Below are 18,147 nucleotides of genomic sequence, written 5' to 3'. Positions count from 1 at the left end.
CTGCGCCTCCTGGCTCACAATTATGTAGGTTATATATGAAAGAGTGCATGAGTAAGAAAAGTGAACAACAATGGCCCAAGTTTAGCTTTTATTTAAATATTACTTCCAGTTCTCTATCTGAGTGCCTTGTATGTCTTAGGACCATAGACTGTATATAAATAATAGACGTAGTCACCGTGACGTCACCCATTGGTTTGTGGCCCGTTGGAAGTATCGAATTCAGCGTTACACTCATCACCATCTTGCGTCTCCATCTTGTTTCCGATACGGGGAGCAGACCATATTTGGACTGTGGAGGAGTGAGAGGGATCTGATCACTGACTACAGCCTCTCTACCCCTCAACCTGACTGAGAGAAGTCACTGCTAATTCATGTTAGCATTAACTGGAGCATTAACTGGGATGTTAGTTTTGGCTAGCAAAAAAACAAAAACAAAATGTATGTTACTGACCTCAGAAAACTGACCAGTGACTCCTTGGAGTGTCTGTTACTCCAACCAAACGCTGAACAATACATTTTCACTGAACAAAACATTAAGTGAAAATACAGTGAAAGGGTCAAAGTTATGAGACCAAACCGCTAAACGTCCTTTTTTATATCCGTATAAAGTTATATATAACTTTATTGACACGTTGCCTTGGATACACATTGCTCTGCTTCTCTCCTGATGATGGCTCGCCTTGTTAGTGACCTGTCAATCAAAGGTAGCCACACCCCAAATCATACGATTCTTTATCTTCTATTTTCTTTTAAATGGGGCCATTATTAGAACTATTAACATCAAATTGTCTTGAAGAAGATGTTTTACTAGTGATTGAGACCATAGTCCATCCATCCATCCATTTTCTTCCGCTTATCCGGGGCCGGGTCGCGGGGGCAGCAGGCTAAGCAGGGCATTCCAGACGTCCCTCTCCCCAGCCACAACGTCCAGCTCCTCCTGGGTGACCCCGAGGCGTTCCCAGGCCAGGAGAGAGATATAATCCCTCCACCGTGATCTGGGTCTTCCCCGGGGCCTCCTACCAGTTGGACGCGCCCGGAACACCTCTAACGGGAGGCGCCCGGGAGGCATCCTTACCAGATGCCCAAACCACCTCAGCTGACTCCTTTCGACGCGAAGGAGCAGCGACTCTACTCCGAGCTCCCTCCGGATGTCTGAGCTCCTCACCCTATCTCTAAGGCTGAGCCCAGCCACCCTACGGAGGAAGTTCATTTCAGCCGCTTGTATCCGCGATCTTGCTCTTTCGGTCACTACCCAAAGTTTGTGACCATAGGTGAGGGTTGGAACGTAGATGGAGTCTGAGACCATAGTGTTGTCCTAAAAACATTTTCTGAGGTAATCAATCAAGTGAAAAGTTTTCTCATTTTGCACTGAAATGAATGGACAGAAATGTTTTTGCAGCCAAACTTAGCGCCCCCTCCATGCTCAGATCCGGAGGTTGCCGCATACTTAGGACATGTCAGAGTGTTGGGTTCAGTGAATCGCTAAAGGGCACATGTGCCAAAATGTTTTAGCTCCACGCACAGCTGAAGTACAGTAGCGCCTCCTGACCCAACCAGGAACCTCTCAGTTACAAGTCAGCCTCTGATGAGGCCTTTGATATCACACAACGCCATTGCAAGGCCTACTGTAGTGATGTAGCAAATACCACCGGGGGTGGGGGCTTCCTGATAATTCAATCCAGCATTCATCCATAGATCCTGGGTCGGTGTTACTTTTCCCATCTTGCCAGTTTTATAGGTTTCCAAGCAAAGCAGGCTGACTTCAAACCTGTGATTAAGGCTCTGCTGTGTCACTGGGCCTCTTAGTGGAACAGAGGAAAGTGGAAATGTGTCAGAGAGACGGAAAGAGAGGGAGAGAGAGAGAGAAGTGAGAAGAAGGATGATTCACAGTGTGCGTCAGACGAGGGGACTGACTGGAAGTCTGGCGGCACTAGGGAACATCTGAAGCACACACATACACACACATGCTGTTTACCAGTCTTTATTCAGATGAGAAGTGGTGATACAGGTGCCGTCACACACAACACAACGCGTTTACTCTGCAGTCTCGCGGCCGAGGAGCAACATTTTACACGTACCATGAATAAAAATAGGTAGAAATAAGCAAGTCAGCATCTCTGATTCTCACCATCTGTCAGTGCTTCCTCTCTCTCTCTCTGTCTCTCCATGCCTCTGACGTTCACTCCTGTCTCTCCTCCCTCTTTGTCCTCCCATCTTCCCCCTCCTCCTCATCACTCCATCCCTCCTTTTTTATTTTATAGTCCCTCTGTCATCCTGTTACAAAACACCGTCCCTTCAGCCCATCCCTTTCTCGCCCTGATACACTCCTCTGTCCTACTTCACTTGTCAGCTCTATTGATCAGCTCAGCTCTTACAGGATTTACATACTGTACGATGCTCGCCCACTTGCTTGTAATGACCTGGCATGGGGGCTGAATTAAAGTGTGTGTTTGTAAAAGTGTGTGAAGGAGTGAGGCTGACTGACAGTGACAAGCCTAAATAGCTTAAATATTGATTGCCTTTGCACATTGCCTTTTGTGTAATTGTCTCTGTTCCTTTTAGGATCCTGTCCACTGTGGGTTCAGATTTCGACTTGCGGACCCTCAGGGCTGTGCGAGTATTGAGACCCCTCAAACTGGTGTCCGGAATTCCCAGTAAGTCTTCAATTGTTTGTCAGTTTTTTGTAACCATCCTGCCTTCTGTGTGTTATTCTATTTGAGAAAATTACATTTCTTTAAGTGCAGACCGGTTTCAGATTTTATTAAAGGATCAAAATAGCACAGTGAAGCATTTTGTGTCAAGGTTTTATGCAGCTTCTGTGTTGTTCTGCATAATGCACCCAAAGTGTTTCAACAAAAGTGGTTCTTCTATGCACTCTATGCTCCTTTTTTAAATGTTAGCGGCAGTAGTGTTCCAGCACCACTGCAGTGTTATTAATAGCAAGGACTTCACTACAGGGCTGAACTGGCAAACCAAGGCTTACTCATCATAAAAGTCACCAAGCTTCCTGTGAAAACCAAATTAGAGTTCCATTCCAATATGTCTTATACATTTGGCAAATATATTTGATTTTCACAAGACACCCTTTTCCATGAAATAAAATTTGCTGCAAACTGTAGCACCTTTTGTTTGTGAGAAATCATATTTCACGGTATGGTTTATTTTACCTCAACTGAATAAGTTGTATATATTGACTGTATTGTGTGATCCTGAGGTGTCTTAATATTAGTCACAGGCAAAGGACCGGTATATTAATGCCTGTTTTCTTAACTTCAGAAGAGCTTTGTCCTGGTTAGTAAGGCCACACAAAGCTGTTTTTCTGAATCGTCTTCCAGCTTCTATAGGTGGTTAAATATTGGGTCTTTTTCAATGAATGTTTGCAAATACTGAGTAAGAAATATTAGAGTACAGTAAAATGTCCCCTGAGCTGCATAGTGTCATAAGTCATGTTTCCATGAACAAATTTCTATGCTAATTTTGAAGAGAAAAGCTTAATAGAAAAACCAAAATTTGATAAAACTTTCAGAAATGGCCCTAAAAGTTTTTATGCTTACTTGAGGTGTTTTTTTTGTCTTTTTCGAAAATTAGTAAATGTGCTAAACAAGAGATAGAAATGCTTTTTCCAAATATGACGTAATGAGCATTTAACTCGCATGACTGATCTAGGGTGGCCATTTCCTTCACATCAGAAAGGAGGACACTTTGCATACATGGGACAAGCAAGCAGATATTAGCTTAGGTATGATCCGGTTTTAAGCTGAGTTGTACTCCGATTAGCCAGATGCTTGTCAGTGCTAGCATGTCTCTCGATAGCTACATCGCTTTGCCATAATGTACAAAAAAAATGAAACTCATCCCTCTTACTTTTTGTAACAAACCCGTGTTCTCTTGTCCTTTCCGGGTTGAAGGAGGTCTTTCGCTTTGGCATTTTCAGACTTTCAGCTGCTGAGAGCTTGGCTAATTTGAATATTTAAATTCGCCACGTGTTGATAGGTCACAACAAGAAAATAACCAATGAAATTACTTATTTTGACACAGCTTTTTTGACACATTTTTAACCAATAAGTATTAAACTAACAAGGTAACAACAGGCGGACCTTTTTTGTTATTTTCCTAAAAGGAGGACAAATGAGTGTCCGGCTTAAGGCTGTGCCTGCAGCCGGACAGAGCATTTAAAAGCAGGACTGTCTGGCCTACTAATCAGATGTTTCTCTTCTGCTGGCTAAAACGAGCTGACATGAAAGAACAACTATAAGTTGCCCAATTGAATCCATTACCTGGAGACCTCTTTTTTGTTGTTTTTTTCTCTCTCTCGCAATCTCTACTTCTATTGTTTACTGACCGATTAGCCCACAGCAATACATTACACTGCCATCTTCTGACCAAAGTATGTTAATGCAGCTTTGTTTAATTGCTCTTAACCAGCTGATAGAAATGTCCCTATTTGCATTTTCTTTAATGCAAAATGTAAAAATTTCACTTCAAATTTCAATTGGACTTTAATGGAAACACGGCTATAGTCTTTCTTGTATGATGTGTAGTGCTGTCCATGGTGCTGATCATGTGTCACCACTTAGTTTTTTCATGTTTTGCACAACACTTACATTAAACAGAAGCAGCTGCTAGTGGAGAACATGAAGGGATTCTTTTCAGACAATTGAACCGCTAAATATTTAGAGGGAGGGGGAGCAGAGTGCACCTCTCTGTGTTTGATGATGGACAGTAATTAATGTTAAAGTTTTAATACTGTGTACTGTGTCATCCAGGCTTACAGGTGGTGCTCAAATCCATCATGAAGGCCATGATTCCTCTGCTGCAAATTGGCCTGCTTCTTTTCTTTGCCATCCTCATGTTCGCCATCATCGGCCTCGAGTTCTACATGGGCAAATTCCACACAACCTGCTTTGACAATCACACAGGTAAAGGAGTGTGTGTGTGTGTGTGTGTGTGTGTGTGTGTGTGTTATGTGTGTTATGTGTTTTAAAGAAGTGCTCAGGTTAATTTGCTAATTGTTTGCTCCAATGAAGATCTGTTCCGGTTTAGGTAGACCTAAAATAGTAGCAATGCTAAAATTAGAAATGCAATTCAGCTCAAAAAAAAAAAAAAAAATCTTTGTAGTCTCATTGCTAATATCTGCATAATTTCAAGTCATATTTCGAGCCATTATTTTGGATTGCTATTCTTAAAAACACATGAATATATTTGGTAACACTTTACAATAACCATCTAAGTGATGTTTATAGATGGTTTATAAACCAATTATTAACCATTTACAAAGTGCTATACATATCTAATCTTTAACTGTTTTAAACCAAATTCATAAAGGTATATGAATCATATCAAAATCATTAATGGTAGCACTTTACAATAACCATCATTTATGAACGGTAAACAGATTATTTAAGTTTATTAATGTTTAATCATCATGTATAAACTGTATATAGGAATGATAAATACATAATTTATTAATGTTTAACTAACTAAATCATTTATATATGGCTAATAGATGGTATATTAATGTAAGTTTATAGTTAATTTACCATCAACAAACAATTAAATTATGATTAATAGTTTATTAATAGTTTTAGTTACACTCATTATACCATTTTAACACCATATTCAGTATGTTAATGATTTTGAAATGATTCATATTCACCTTTAAGAAATTGGTTGAAAACATTTACTGATTAAATATGTATAGCAATTTGTAAATGGTTAATAATTGGTCTATAAACTATCTATAAACATTACTTAGTTGGTTATTGTGAAGTGTTACCTCAATAATATACTTAATATGGTGTTAAAAATGTTATAATGAGTGCAACTAAAACCATTAATAAACCAGGGCACAGTAATGTGCTGCCCACTGCTCCTTGCATGGTGTGTTCACTTGTTTGTAAAAAAGGATGGGTTAAATGCAGAGGTTGAATTTCCCCATTGTGGGATTAATAAAGTAATTAATCTTAATCTTAATCTATTAATTATAATTTATGGGTTTGTTAATGGTAAAGTAACGATAAACTTTAAACATTAATATACCATATATTTGCCATTTACAAATGATTTAGTTAGTTAAACATTAATAAAAATATGTATTATCTAAACGGCCTATATTTGGTTTATAAAAGATGAACATTAATAAACTATGTGTGTTATAGCCCTTGGCATCAATGAGACAGTGTAGAGTTCAACTGGTACAAAATTTTATTCCATCGCCGAGCACCGTGAAACTAAAACACATAACAAAATATCAAAATTTGCACATATTAAAAGTTCACACATTTTACTTCATTACATAGTTTATGTTTTCTTTAAAACCCACACTCTACCCACAGTCAACCATAAAACTCCAATATCACACATAATATATTAAACCAAACAAATATATGACAATATATGAATATAACATAACATATGAACCCAAACAAATATATGACAATATATGAATATAACATAACATATGAAACCAAACAAAACACATGCCACTATTATTTCAATGCCACATACCTCGCTTCGCCTACCAAAGGAAGGTGCAAACTTTCCTCCAAAAAAAATGGCTACAGGAACACCAACCAAACTGCATTCAGCTTCTCTGCTCTACCTGACCTGCTCTTTGTGTGGCAGCCCAGGTGAAAGTGGCAATCACAGGTGTGTGGCAATTAACCCTACTTATCCACACTCCAGGGTATGTGGTGAGACCAAGAACATGAATAAAACATAACAAAGAAAAGAAAGAGACCAAAAAACAAAAACCCTGGAGCATGAATGGTGCATAAACAACCAGCTCAGCTGGTCACTAACAATGTGTTTACCATTTATAAATGATGGTTATTGTAAAGTGTTACCATATGTTTTGAAACTTTTGTTTTGAAACGTCTCCCCCACTTCCCACTTTCCATGTTCAGGTGACATCCGAGAAGAGTTTCCATGTGGGACAGAGCTTCCGTCTCGGCTGTGTCCAGAAGGCACCATGTGTAGACAGTACTGGCTGGGACCAAACTACGGCATCACCCAGTTTGACAACATCCTGTTTGCTATCCTCACCGTCTTCCAGTGTATCACCATGGAGGGCTGGACTGACCTGCTCTACTATGTATGTACCACACTCACACACACACACACACACACACTCAGTCACCACCTTATTATCCTCCTCAGGACAACAGAGCGTGTGTATAGATAGTAAGGATCAGAGATCAGCAACAATAACATCATATTCTGTATGAAAAGGTGAAAAATAGCCCTCTTTATATTTCTGATTGCTTTTCAATTTACATATATTTATGTTTCACATTAAGAATGTTTTTATAGGGCTATACTGCAAAATCATCTCACTGAATAGGCAGTACACTGCAAAAAAGGTGTGTCTAAAAACAAGATAAAAACACTAAATCTGAGGGAAATGATCTTGCTGCATGGACAGATAATTTCACTTGACAAGATTTCTTAAATTAAGATTGTTAAATATAGATATAAGCATGTTGAACGCTTAAAATAAGAAATTAACTCTTAAAACAAGATAAATTATGTAACACTTCTAAATCTAAAGTTGTTTTTTTTTATCTTGGTAAGGAAAAAATAATTGTCAGTGCATTCTGCTCCGGCCAGTTCATCGCTGCTTGCAGCTTTAATTTATCTTGTTTTAAGAGTTAATTTATTATTTTAAGCGTACAACATGCTTATTTCTAGATTTAATAATCTTAATTTAAGAAATCTTGTCAAGGTAAATTATCTGTCCATGCAGCAAGATCATTTCCCTCAGATTTAGTGTTTTATCTTGTTTTTAGACACACCTTTTTTGCAGTGTAGTTTAGCAGGCTAACAAAAATGTATAGTAATATAGGGCTTGTAGACAGTTATGCATTTGTTGTAAAGCAGGAATGAAAGGCAGGTTGTAGGTCTCTGTGCCAGTAGGTTTAGGTGAACAGAGAGGAGCGTTGAAGTGAAGAGGATGATTACCCAGAATGCAAAACCCATCAGTCTTTGTCATGGATGGGATGCTCCAGCAGACAAACACCTTAGCCAATGAATTAGATTCACAGTGGGAATTATACAGTGTCAGTTTGGTTTCCATGCAGACACTGTTTTTAGGGACAGGCCTTGGTTTGGCATTTGTATATCCATTATTGCTGTATTCAGTGGCCATTTTGTGTGAATAAAACTACCACAAGGAAAATATTTAAAAATCTTGTCAAATACAGCTGAGCGTTGTTCTTTATTTTTGTCCAACATTTCTGTCAATCGTCTCAGTTAGAGCATGACCGATTTGGGATTATTGAGAACAATGCTGACATTGATTTTAGAGTAGGGAAATGTATCAATTACTGATACGTTTTTTTAAAAAAAAAATTTTTAATTTTATTATTATTATTATTATTTTTAATTAATTTAAACAAAAGACAACATAAATCACCAATGGACAAACACAGTAAAAAAGAAAGAAAAGAAAAAAAAAGAAAAGGAAACAACAACAACAAAATCACAAAACCAACCTGAATAAATAAATAAAACAACAATAATAAATAAGAATTTTAACACATTAAATAACATTAAAACTAAACTAGACACAAACAAACATCAAACAGAATTACCACATAAAACATACAGTATATCAGTAAACTTAATAACCTAAGAGAAAATAATAAAGGGTTAAGTTAAATGCCAGCCTTCCACTTCAATAAACCTTTCCCACCTTTTCAAATACCGTCCAACATCACCGTTCCTATTAACAATATAACCTTCCAAAACAAAATAACGTTTAATAAGCATCATAAATTGATTAATGTTCAAAGAATCATAACTGATATGTTGGCTGATATGGTAATTTTTTGAGCTGGAATGAAAATAGACCTTTTTATGTGGTTTGTTCACTGATTTTTCACCACTTTTCAAAGGCACACAGAGAGCAACTTTCTCAAACATGAAACTGTATTAAATGATATTTCACATTGTTATACATTATACAAACAGTGCATTGCATTGTCAGCCAATTCTATAAATGAGAGAATAAAGAATAAATAGGAATAAAAAATAAAAAAGTTAGATAAACATCAGTCAATTGCTGACTATTAAAAAAAAAAAAAAAACTAACAATATTTCTAAATCACGGCAAGCAACGTTTTCTGCATTATATATTCTGTAAACAGTGGCAGTTCTACACAGGGGCCACTGCCCTTTGGCCCCTGCTGTGGCCCCTGTGTCAAATTAATAATAAAATGATCAATTTATGACAATGAACAATGGAAAAATTCTAACATTTTGTTTTGTTCAAACAATATTTCATTGTACACAAAAGGAACCCAGAATGTGTCCATTGTATAATAGTTTAATTGTGCACTAAAATACTGTGTGTGTGTGTATATATATATATATATATATATATATATATACTGTACTGCACTTTCAAAATAAAAAAAAGTGATTGTGCACAAAAATGAGTAATGCCATTGTCATACAGTTATTGTTGGCGAGTCTCATTATTTAAATCAATGTATTTGTATCTTCCAAATATACTTAAATGAGATGTTTAAATAAGCTAAAATAAAGATTTTGAATGCTTAAATATAATCTTTGCCATTTTTAATGTGCTAATGTGCCCCTCTGATTAAACACTGGCCCCTCCTTGGCCCCCACAGTAAAATTGGTCTAGAACCGCCACTGTCTGTAAAAGAAAGTTTTCATAACGGCACAAATCGGACTTCATATACACCGATACCAATATGTCTTTGATAGTCTCTGTGGTATTTTCATGCTGCACAAACACCATCCAAGATTATTTTCTCTCATAAAATACTCAAATGAAAACGTCCACTGATTTTCACCTGTGCACGCTGTGAGCCTGCCCATAAAACAGGTACCAGGTCTCGAACAGTGTCATCACTCATAGTTCCCTGCTGTCATTGGCACTGGTTGCTAGGAGACCAGAGGTAGATGAGGGTCTTTGAGTGTAACTGTAGTCGTCTCTCTCCTCATCTCCTCTCCCTCTCAGTCAGCCTTACCCTCCCATTGCTCCTTTCCTTTCATTATCCCTTCTTTTTTTCTCTCCCCTTCCTTCTAATCTTTCTCTCTTCCCTCCATGCCCTTCCTCCCTCTCTTTCCCTCTCACTCTATGTCTCTCTCCCTGTGTCCCTCCTTCCCGGTGCTGCTCTATATTTAAAAGGGCCTGTTCAGCCCAAGTTATTCTTGCAGCTGCTGGGGAGGGGAGTGATAAAAGTTTAATGGTAGAAAAAAGGGTCTGCGGTACATTGGGTACACAGCAGCAATAGCAGCTTACACGCAGGAAGAAGGAAAGATGGAGGAAGGAGGAGATGGGGATGTTAGACAGGGAGGCTGTGAGAAAAAGGGCACAAAGTGGGGGAGAGAAGTAGAGGTCTGGAGGTGGGGAATGGTAAAATGAAGGATCTGTGTAAAGGTTGGAAAGATTGCACAGAAAAAGAATGAAGGGAAGATTAAAATATCTCAATGAATGAAATAAGGAGGGGGAAGCAGGAGAAACGGGTCCCAAAGAAGGATGCAAAAGGAGAAAACAATGAGTGAATAAATGAAATGGAAGGAGAGTGTGGACAGCAGGATGGTAGAGACAGAGAGGGAGAGACCAAAGCATTTGTTATACATTATTTACTCTGCACTGAGCAGCTAAATAGAGTGGCAGATATGCATTTACTTATTGAGATGACTTAAAGCAAAATCATGTCAGCCCTGCTGTTGTTTATATTTCCAACAGCGGTGGACAGCATTTTTGAGTGCAGTGGCCTCCATTTCTTTTAAATGGACACATTGTCTGGACACATAATGATGTCTTCAAGGCAAATTTTCCAACACGATGTTCACTCTAGCTGGGGTTTTTTAAAATTAGAATTATATGAAAAGCTTTTGGGAGTAAAACCCATGTGTACCTGAATGCTAATCTCTATAAGGAGATGTGTGTGGGCTTTGGTTGAATGCAAGTAAACAGTTGATGTGGAAAGGAATTGAGGCTGGATTCATTGCCCAAAATACAATCTTGGAACCTGTTGGCTATTGTCTGACAAAGGTTTTGCTTTTCATGCTTTTTATTTATTTATTTATTTATTTATTTATCTCCTTTAATATGCAAATGTCAGTTTACATAGATTACCTAAAATGTCATCTGGACCTGCACCTGCACTGTAAAAAATGTCTGTAGATTTTACGGTGAAAATCTGCTAAACCATGACAGTAAAAGACCGTAAAATGATAAATGGGTTAATTCAGTTTCAGTAACAATGAAACAAATGTAAAAATAAATGTATATATTGGCCAAAACAGTATTTTTTACAGTTATTTTTTGAAAAATAAATTACTCTACTGTAAAATACACTGGCAACGTGTTTGTAACAAAAATATACTGTATCATATATAGGGCTGCAACTAACGTTTATTTTCATTATCCATTAATCTGTTGAATATTTAAATGATTAATAGATTAGTTGTTTGGTCAATAAAATGTTGAAAAATATCAATAAGTCAATATCAAACCACAAGATGACGTCCTCAAATCTCTTGTTTTGTCCACAAACCAAAGAGATATTCAGTTTATTGTCATAAAGGAACAAAGAAACCAGAAATATTCACATTGAAGAAGCTGAAATCAGAGAATTTGGAAAAAAAAACAATTATTCGATTATCAAAATAGCTGACAATTAATTTAATAATCGATTATTGTTCGATTAGTTGTATAATTGTTGCAGCTCTAGTCATACAATCTTAAACGTGAAATCAACAGTGCTAATATCATTTTAGCGTAATATTACAAAAAGTTGCACCGTATTTATTACGGTAAAGTTCTGACAATCACAGCTGCCGTTTTTTTTTACCGTAAAAACAACAATTTCTTTTTTACAGTGTACAGTACAGATGAATGAACCTTAATTTGACAAGCAGGTCTTATAAATTGCACTGGTATTATCTTTGGGACAGACCTTAACAAGCCCTTAACTTTCACACCTGAACGTGTCAGTGCAGTTGATTGATGCAGCTGCACCCATTGGCCCTCTGCCTCTCTTACTGATTTCTTTGACGTGTTCCGCGCTCGCAAGAATGTCTAATGTCTCAGTCGATCAAATCTTTGGTCATTATGAGTTGTGGCAAATTTCCCAGAGCAAAACATTGATTGCTCTGTTTGATGTCTGTGTGTGTGTGTGTGTGTGTGTGTGTGTGTGTTTCCAGAGCAACGATGCCTCAGGGAGTGCATGGAACTGGATGTACTTCATCCCCCTCATCATCATCGGCTCCTTCTTTATGCTCAACCTGGTGCTGGGTGTGTTATCAGGGTAAGTGTGTGTGTGTGTGTGTGTGTGTGTGTGTGTGTGTGTGTTTGTAAGAGACAAAGATAGTGTAAAGGTTGTTTATTTATATTTTTTATCCTATAAATAATAATGCCCTACAAAGTCTAACTGCAGTAACTACATTTTTGGTCAAAATTGAGTTATACATAAAAATTAACTCCTAGATGTTTTCTTTTTATCTCGTGACAAAGTTTTAGATTTCAATTTTGCTTTATTTCAGAGAAATAATCATATAAAAAACACAAAATCCAACTCAAAACCAAGCAGTAATTGCATTTACCATGGTCTGCTTTGGATATATATATACTAATTTTAATATAAAAATAATATAAATCATAAGTTTATTTGAAAGGGAAATTAATATCTACATAGTGATTAAGTGAGAAAAAGTGAGATAAAATAATATTGAGACTAAAATATAACATTACTTTACAATATTAAGTCTAAAATACACAAATCTTTGAATAGAGTTGTTAAACACTTTTAAATACACTTTAACAAAATCATTTTGAAAATGTTTATTCACTGAAAACAAAATATTAAAGCTGAAAGAAGACAACAACATTGTAGTTAATGCACTCTGTTTGTGCATTAATATTAGAACCTTTTACAGCAAAACCAGAGTGCAGTAACTACGTTTTTGGGGTCAAAGGTCAAATAAATTGTCATGACTTTTGAGCAGAAAAATCACATCATACATGTAGAAATAAGTGTCATATCACTGACCTACATATAACCCATTTGGCTGGCCAGTTAAAAAAAACGTTAAAGCAGTTTTTCCTCAGTTTTATCTTTTGTGTAGTTACTGCAGTTAGACTTTGTAGGGCAGAATACATTAATACATTTTGAAAATGCAAGGTATGTACATTAGCGATGTCTAAATTTGTGTGGTGTCTGGTGCATGTGTGTCCTTGCAGGGAGTTTGCCAAAGAGAGAGAGCGTGTGGAGAACAGGAGTGAGTTCCTGAAGCTCAGAAGACAGCAGCAGATTGAAAGAGAACTCAATGGTTATCTGGAGTGGATCTGCAAAGCTGGTATGTACACAAACTACATACTGCCTTTGTCATACACAGAGACCCTGTGAGCATAAAAATACAGTGCAAAAATCAAGCCATGGCCGTAGAAGCTTTGTAATACAGTATTGAAGCAATATTTCTGCTGGTGCTTCACAGTTAACGCTGATTAACCCTTAGCAGCATTAAATAACATGGGGAATGAATGTGGGTCATTTTTGGCCCATGTTGTGCATCAGTGTGTTTCTTTGCTCTATTTATTGAAATCAGTTTATTTTATGATTGAATAGTCCAAGTATTCTTTGAATGTCTTTTTTTATAATTCCTTTTTTTAGTCCTTTCATACTTTATATTGAAAAATAGTTTTTTATTACATCAAGTTTACACACATGGGTCCAAAATGACTCATTCATCCAAATTTAAAATGAAATGACCTAATACTATAATAATAATAATAATAATAATAATAATAATAATAATAATAATAACAATAATAATAGTAATTTGTTTCAAATAGTTACTCTAGCAGTAAGAGGGGGCAAACACTCATATATTTATTATATTTAACATGTTTATGTATCATTTTGTCACACATACAGTGTATCTGGAAGGTATTCACAAGTGTTTTTATTCATAAAGTAAGAAATGAAAACCAAAAATTAGGATGTTTGATGATCAAAAACAAGTTAATTGAGGAAAACCTGAAATAACGAATGATGAAATTAATTTATTCGAAAGATATAGAACATAAAAACTCGGGTTACTTTAGAAGATCATGTGCATCAAAGGGTTAACAAAGAGAATTTTGGATTTTATCAGAAAGTAAGGCTGCATGATTATTATTATTATTATTATTGAGATCACAATTATTTAAGAGGATTACTAATGAACTTAAGAAACATCATGCATTAAGTGATACTTAAAAAAATAAAATAAAATGTGGAGTTTCTTAAAATTGTATCTCGATTATTATGTTTTCATAATCGATGGATACCTGAAATAATAACAATAAAATATATTTTTAAAATGATAATTAATTTTAATAATACAATTTAAAAACAGCTAAATATAAAATCATTATTTTTTTAAAATAATTTTTTTTTGCAAGAAAAAAATTGAGCTTTGTAGTAAAGTACAATATCTTGAAGCACAATTACAGCTTAACTTTTATGATTTCAATCTAAACAATCCAATCAGGAAGGTGAAATGATCAGGCAAGTTTCTGGGCTGGTATAATGTGAGTATAGCATACAAACAAACTTAAACTCCAGAACAATCACGTGTACAGTTAAATGTGAACAGACGTGGTCTCCACCATGGTGGCATGGATTAATGACACTTGTTTGATGGTGGGATAGAGAAGAGCCACTGTCTGTCCTTAGTTCTCTTTATCTCTCTCGTCTTTCTACTCTGAGCCGTCGGCTGAGGGCAGGAAAGATGTAGAGAAGATAAGAGGAGCGGAGGGTTGGACGTTGGAAGGAGTGGATGAAGGGCCGGATAGAAAGGACAGACCTTTGATCTTCTTGAAAAGACAATCTACATAAAAACAAGGAAGCTAAAAAACAAAGGAGGAAGGGATGAGTAGCAAGCACAGGTGCAGGCCAGAGACTTTATTTCCAGTTTTAATTAAAACCAGAAATGGCAATTTATGATTACAAAAGACTGATACATACACTGTAGACAGTAAAATGATAAATGAGTTTATTCAGTTTCAGTAACAATGAAACACTGTAAATGTATATATCAGCCAAAACAGTATTTTTTGCATTTATTAAAAAAAAAAAAAACATTACTCCACTGTAAAATACACTGGCACTGTGTTTGTAACAAAAATATACTGTAATATATATATAAGCCATCTTTGTAATTTTTGCACTTATTTTTTGTAAAAATACTTTTTCCTCACTGTTAAATGTATTAAACACCATATCTTTAACAAAAATATACTGTAATATTTAATGGCAAAATCTTTAATTTATGTTTCATTCATAAAGTATTTTCTTTTCAATTATATGGCAGAACAGCGTTTCTTTTGATGGGAAAACGTTTTATTTTCTACGGTAAAAAATGAAATAAAATCTTAAGCGTGAAATCAACAGTGCTAATATAATTTTACCGTAATATTAAAAAAATTGCACCATATTTATTATGGTAAAGTTCTGGCAACCACAGCTGACGTTTTTTTACCGTAAAAACAACAGGTTTTTTTTTTTTTACAGTGTATTGTGGAAGTCTTTAAACAAATATAATGTGTTAATATTAACATTTCTGTTCATGTGTGTTTTACAGAAGAGGTCATCTTGGCAGATGATGACAATGAAAATGATTATGATGGTAATACTTGTTTTGTACAGTGATTGTGCATGCATGACTGTGATTAAAAACAATGATACTACCGTTATAAATTAAACTTATCAATATATATTTAAGACATGTTTTTTCTGTTACAGGCTCCCGTAGAAGAGCCACAAAGAACCATAAGAGCAAAGCTGAGCTGCTAAACCCAGAGGAAGGGGAGGGCGACCTGGCAGTAGGTAGGATAGAAACTCTACCTCTCTCTCACACACACACACACACACACACACACACACACATACACACACACACACACACTCAAAGGCAAACCACAGGTACATACAGATGCTATCTTATCTTGCATATCTGCATTACCTGACCCTCCTCTCCTTCCCTCTCCTCTCCTCTGCTGTCCTCCTCTCTCTCCTCGGGTTACTTTTTTCCTTCAACCTCCCTCATCTTTCCACCTTTCTTTTCTCCTTCCTACCTCTCCTCCCAACCCCTCTTTCTACGGGCGATTCATGCCACTCACTTCTCCCTGTTTTATCACAAGAAGACCTGTTATTTTTTATCTTCTATGTATTAGTTGTGTAATGGACATCCTGTCATTGGTAACAGACAGCATGATCTAGATCAGTGGTTCTCAACCTTTTTTCAGCCAAGTACCCCCTAACCAGGGCAAAGCATTTTTGGTTGAAAAAAAAAAAAGACTTAAAAACTGTGCCATCAGTGTCTGATTTATTAAAGTTTGGAATTGATAAACACAAAAAATCTATTTCAAACATTTTAAATAATCCATGACTAAATGTATTGCAAATATTTCTCATCACCAAAATGTAGTGATTCAAACTAATGTAGTAAAAACAGTGAGCATATAACCATTTAAAACTATAACTGCTACGCTTCAACCACGACTCCATCTTTGAGTTTTCAAGTGATTGACAGGTGATGCCAGGTGGCATATGACAGGTTGGGTCAAACCATCCTGGTATGGGGGACACTCTGGGTTTTTAGGGTCATCAAATTGAATAGCCTACTGAATAATTAATTTTATGAACTTATACTTCACGAAGCCATCTTGATTTTGAGGGATGTAATAAATCTAATGTGTTAAATATAGATGAGTCAGCATTTAATTCATTAGTTGGACAAAACAACTAAATAAGGGCTACATTAAACATTTATTCATTTATTTAAATAGAAAAATCACTATAGAAAAGTTTAAAAATAAAGGCTATATTGCGAGAATAAGGACATGTGTAACATCCCTCCAGCAGTATACACAGGTAACCTCACCTAGCTGTAACCTCACCTAGCGGTAACCTCACCTAGCGGTAACCTCACCAAGCTGTAACCTTACCTAGCGGTAACCTCACCTAGCGGTAACTTCACCTAGCGGTAACCTCACCTAGCTGTAACCTCACCTAGCGGTAACCTCACCTAGCAGTAACCTCATCTAACGACAGAAAAACAGAGCTAATGGGAAAATGGCGTCAGGGAGACGAAAATGCTGAATATCTCCAAAAGAAAAAGAGAGGGTACCATGAAAGTCACATTGAGTTCGGCTCATAGAAGCAATGGACAATGGGGGGGTCGCCAAAGTTTACAATGGTAAAAATGTGGGTCCCTCAAGAAAAAGGTTGGGAACCACTGATCTAGATCGCTGGTTGTCAAAGTGAGGTCTGGGGACCCCTGGTGGTCCATGGTACTCTGCCAGGGGGTCTGTGAAAAGTTTTCAGATGAATTAATTTCAATTTCCAGATCAGAGATGACATTCTACATTCAAGATACCAGCTGTACACAGTCATGCCAATAAACTGGTGTTAATCCAACACTGGATGATTTCCTTTGCCTATTAATTCAGGGTCACCATTTGCCCGGGCCAGCCTGAAGAGCTCCAAGCTTGAAGGATCAGATTTCAAGCGGCGGGAGCGGCGGTTACGCTTCCTCATCCGGCACGTTGTGAAGTCCCAGGCCTTCTACTGGACTGTGCTGTGTTTGGTGGGCCTCAACACTATGTGTGTGGCTGTGGTGCACTATGACCAACCAGACCCACTGTCAGATTTTCTATGTGAGTAGGAGAGAGGGGGATACATGTGTACTTTGTGCAAGCATGCACGGATTACCTCCACAAATGCATAAATACTCTCATCACAGATTACTGGAAGGGAGTGGGTGAGCAAATTCTTAAGTAAATGTGACTAAATCCATGAAAGAGCTGACCCAGCCAGTTAACACAAGCACATCCACACACACAATGTCGTCCTCTGCACAGATCCTCACTGCTTTTTGAAAATACATTTGTTACATACAAGTTTGCATAAATGGGATATTTATAAAGAGATCAAATTATATAAACTAAAAGATCAATTTAGGGTCAATATCATTATAAAGTGCCTTTGGTGTCCTCACCAGAATTGCCCAGTCATCATGAAAATGGAACAAAATAATGAAACTCTGAGGTCTTATTATAAATGGCCAAACATTTACACACATATCAGTACAATGAAAAGTCTCCTAAAATGTGTTTCCTTC

General features: G+C 36.7%; 1 protein-coding gene across 9 annotated transcripts in view; it reads left to right on the top strand.

Annotated features, from left to right (window-relative positions):
- Positions 1 to 18,147, top strand: part of cacna1aa (calcium channel, voltage-dependent, P/Q type, alpha 1A subunit, a) — a 145,943-nt gene that overhangs the window by 45,393 nt on the left and 82,403 nt on the right. For all 9 annotated transcript variants that reach the window (XM_059347446.1, XM_059347449.1, XM_059347451.1 and 6 more), the window contains exons 4-11: positions 2,563 to 2,654; positions 4,767 to 4,919; positions 6,906 to 7,093; positions 12,187 to 12,290; positions 13,223 to 13,338; positions 15,607 to 15,651; positions 15,768 to 15,851; positions 17,477 to 17,683. In XM_059347446.1, coding sequence (XP_059203429.1) covers positions 2,563 to 2,654; positions 4,767 to 4,919; positions 6,906 to 7,093; positions 12,187 to 12,290; positions 13,223 to 13,338; positions 15,607 to 15,651; positions 15,768 to 15,851; positions 17,477 to 17,683 — 989 coding nt within the window. The remainder of the gene's footprint in view (positions 1 to 2,562; positions 2,655 to 4,766; positions 4,920 to 6,905; positions 7,094 to 12,186; positions 12,291 to 13,222; positions 13,339 to 15,606; positions 15,652 to 15,767; positions 15,852 to 17,476; positions 17,684 to 18,147) is intronic.

The sequence above is a fragment of the Centropristis striata genome, chromosome 13 (genome assembly GCF_030273125.1).
Source record: "Centropristis striata isolate RG_2023a ecotype Rhode Island chromosome 13, C.striata_1.0, whole genome shotgun sequence".
Lineage (NCBI taxonomy): Eukaryota > Metazoa > Chordata > Actinopteri > Perciformes > Serranidae > Centropristis > Centropristis striata.
Note: the sequence above shows the minus strand (reverse complement) of the source record. Positions and strands in the feature narration are given on the sequence as shown.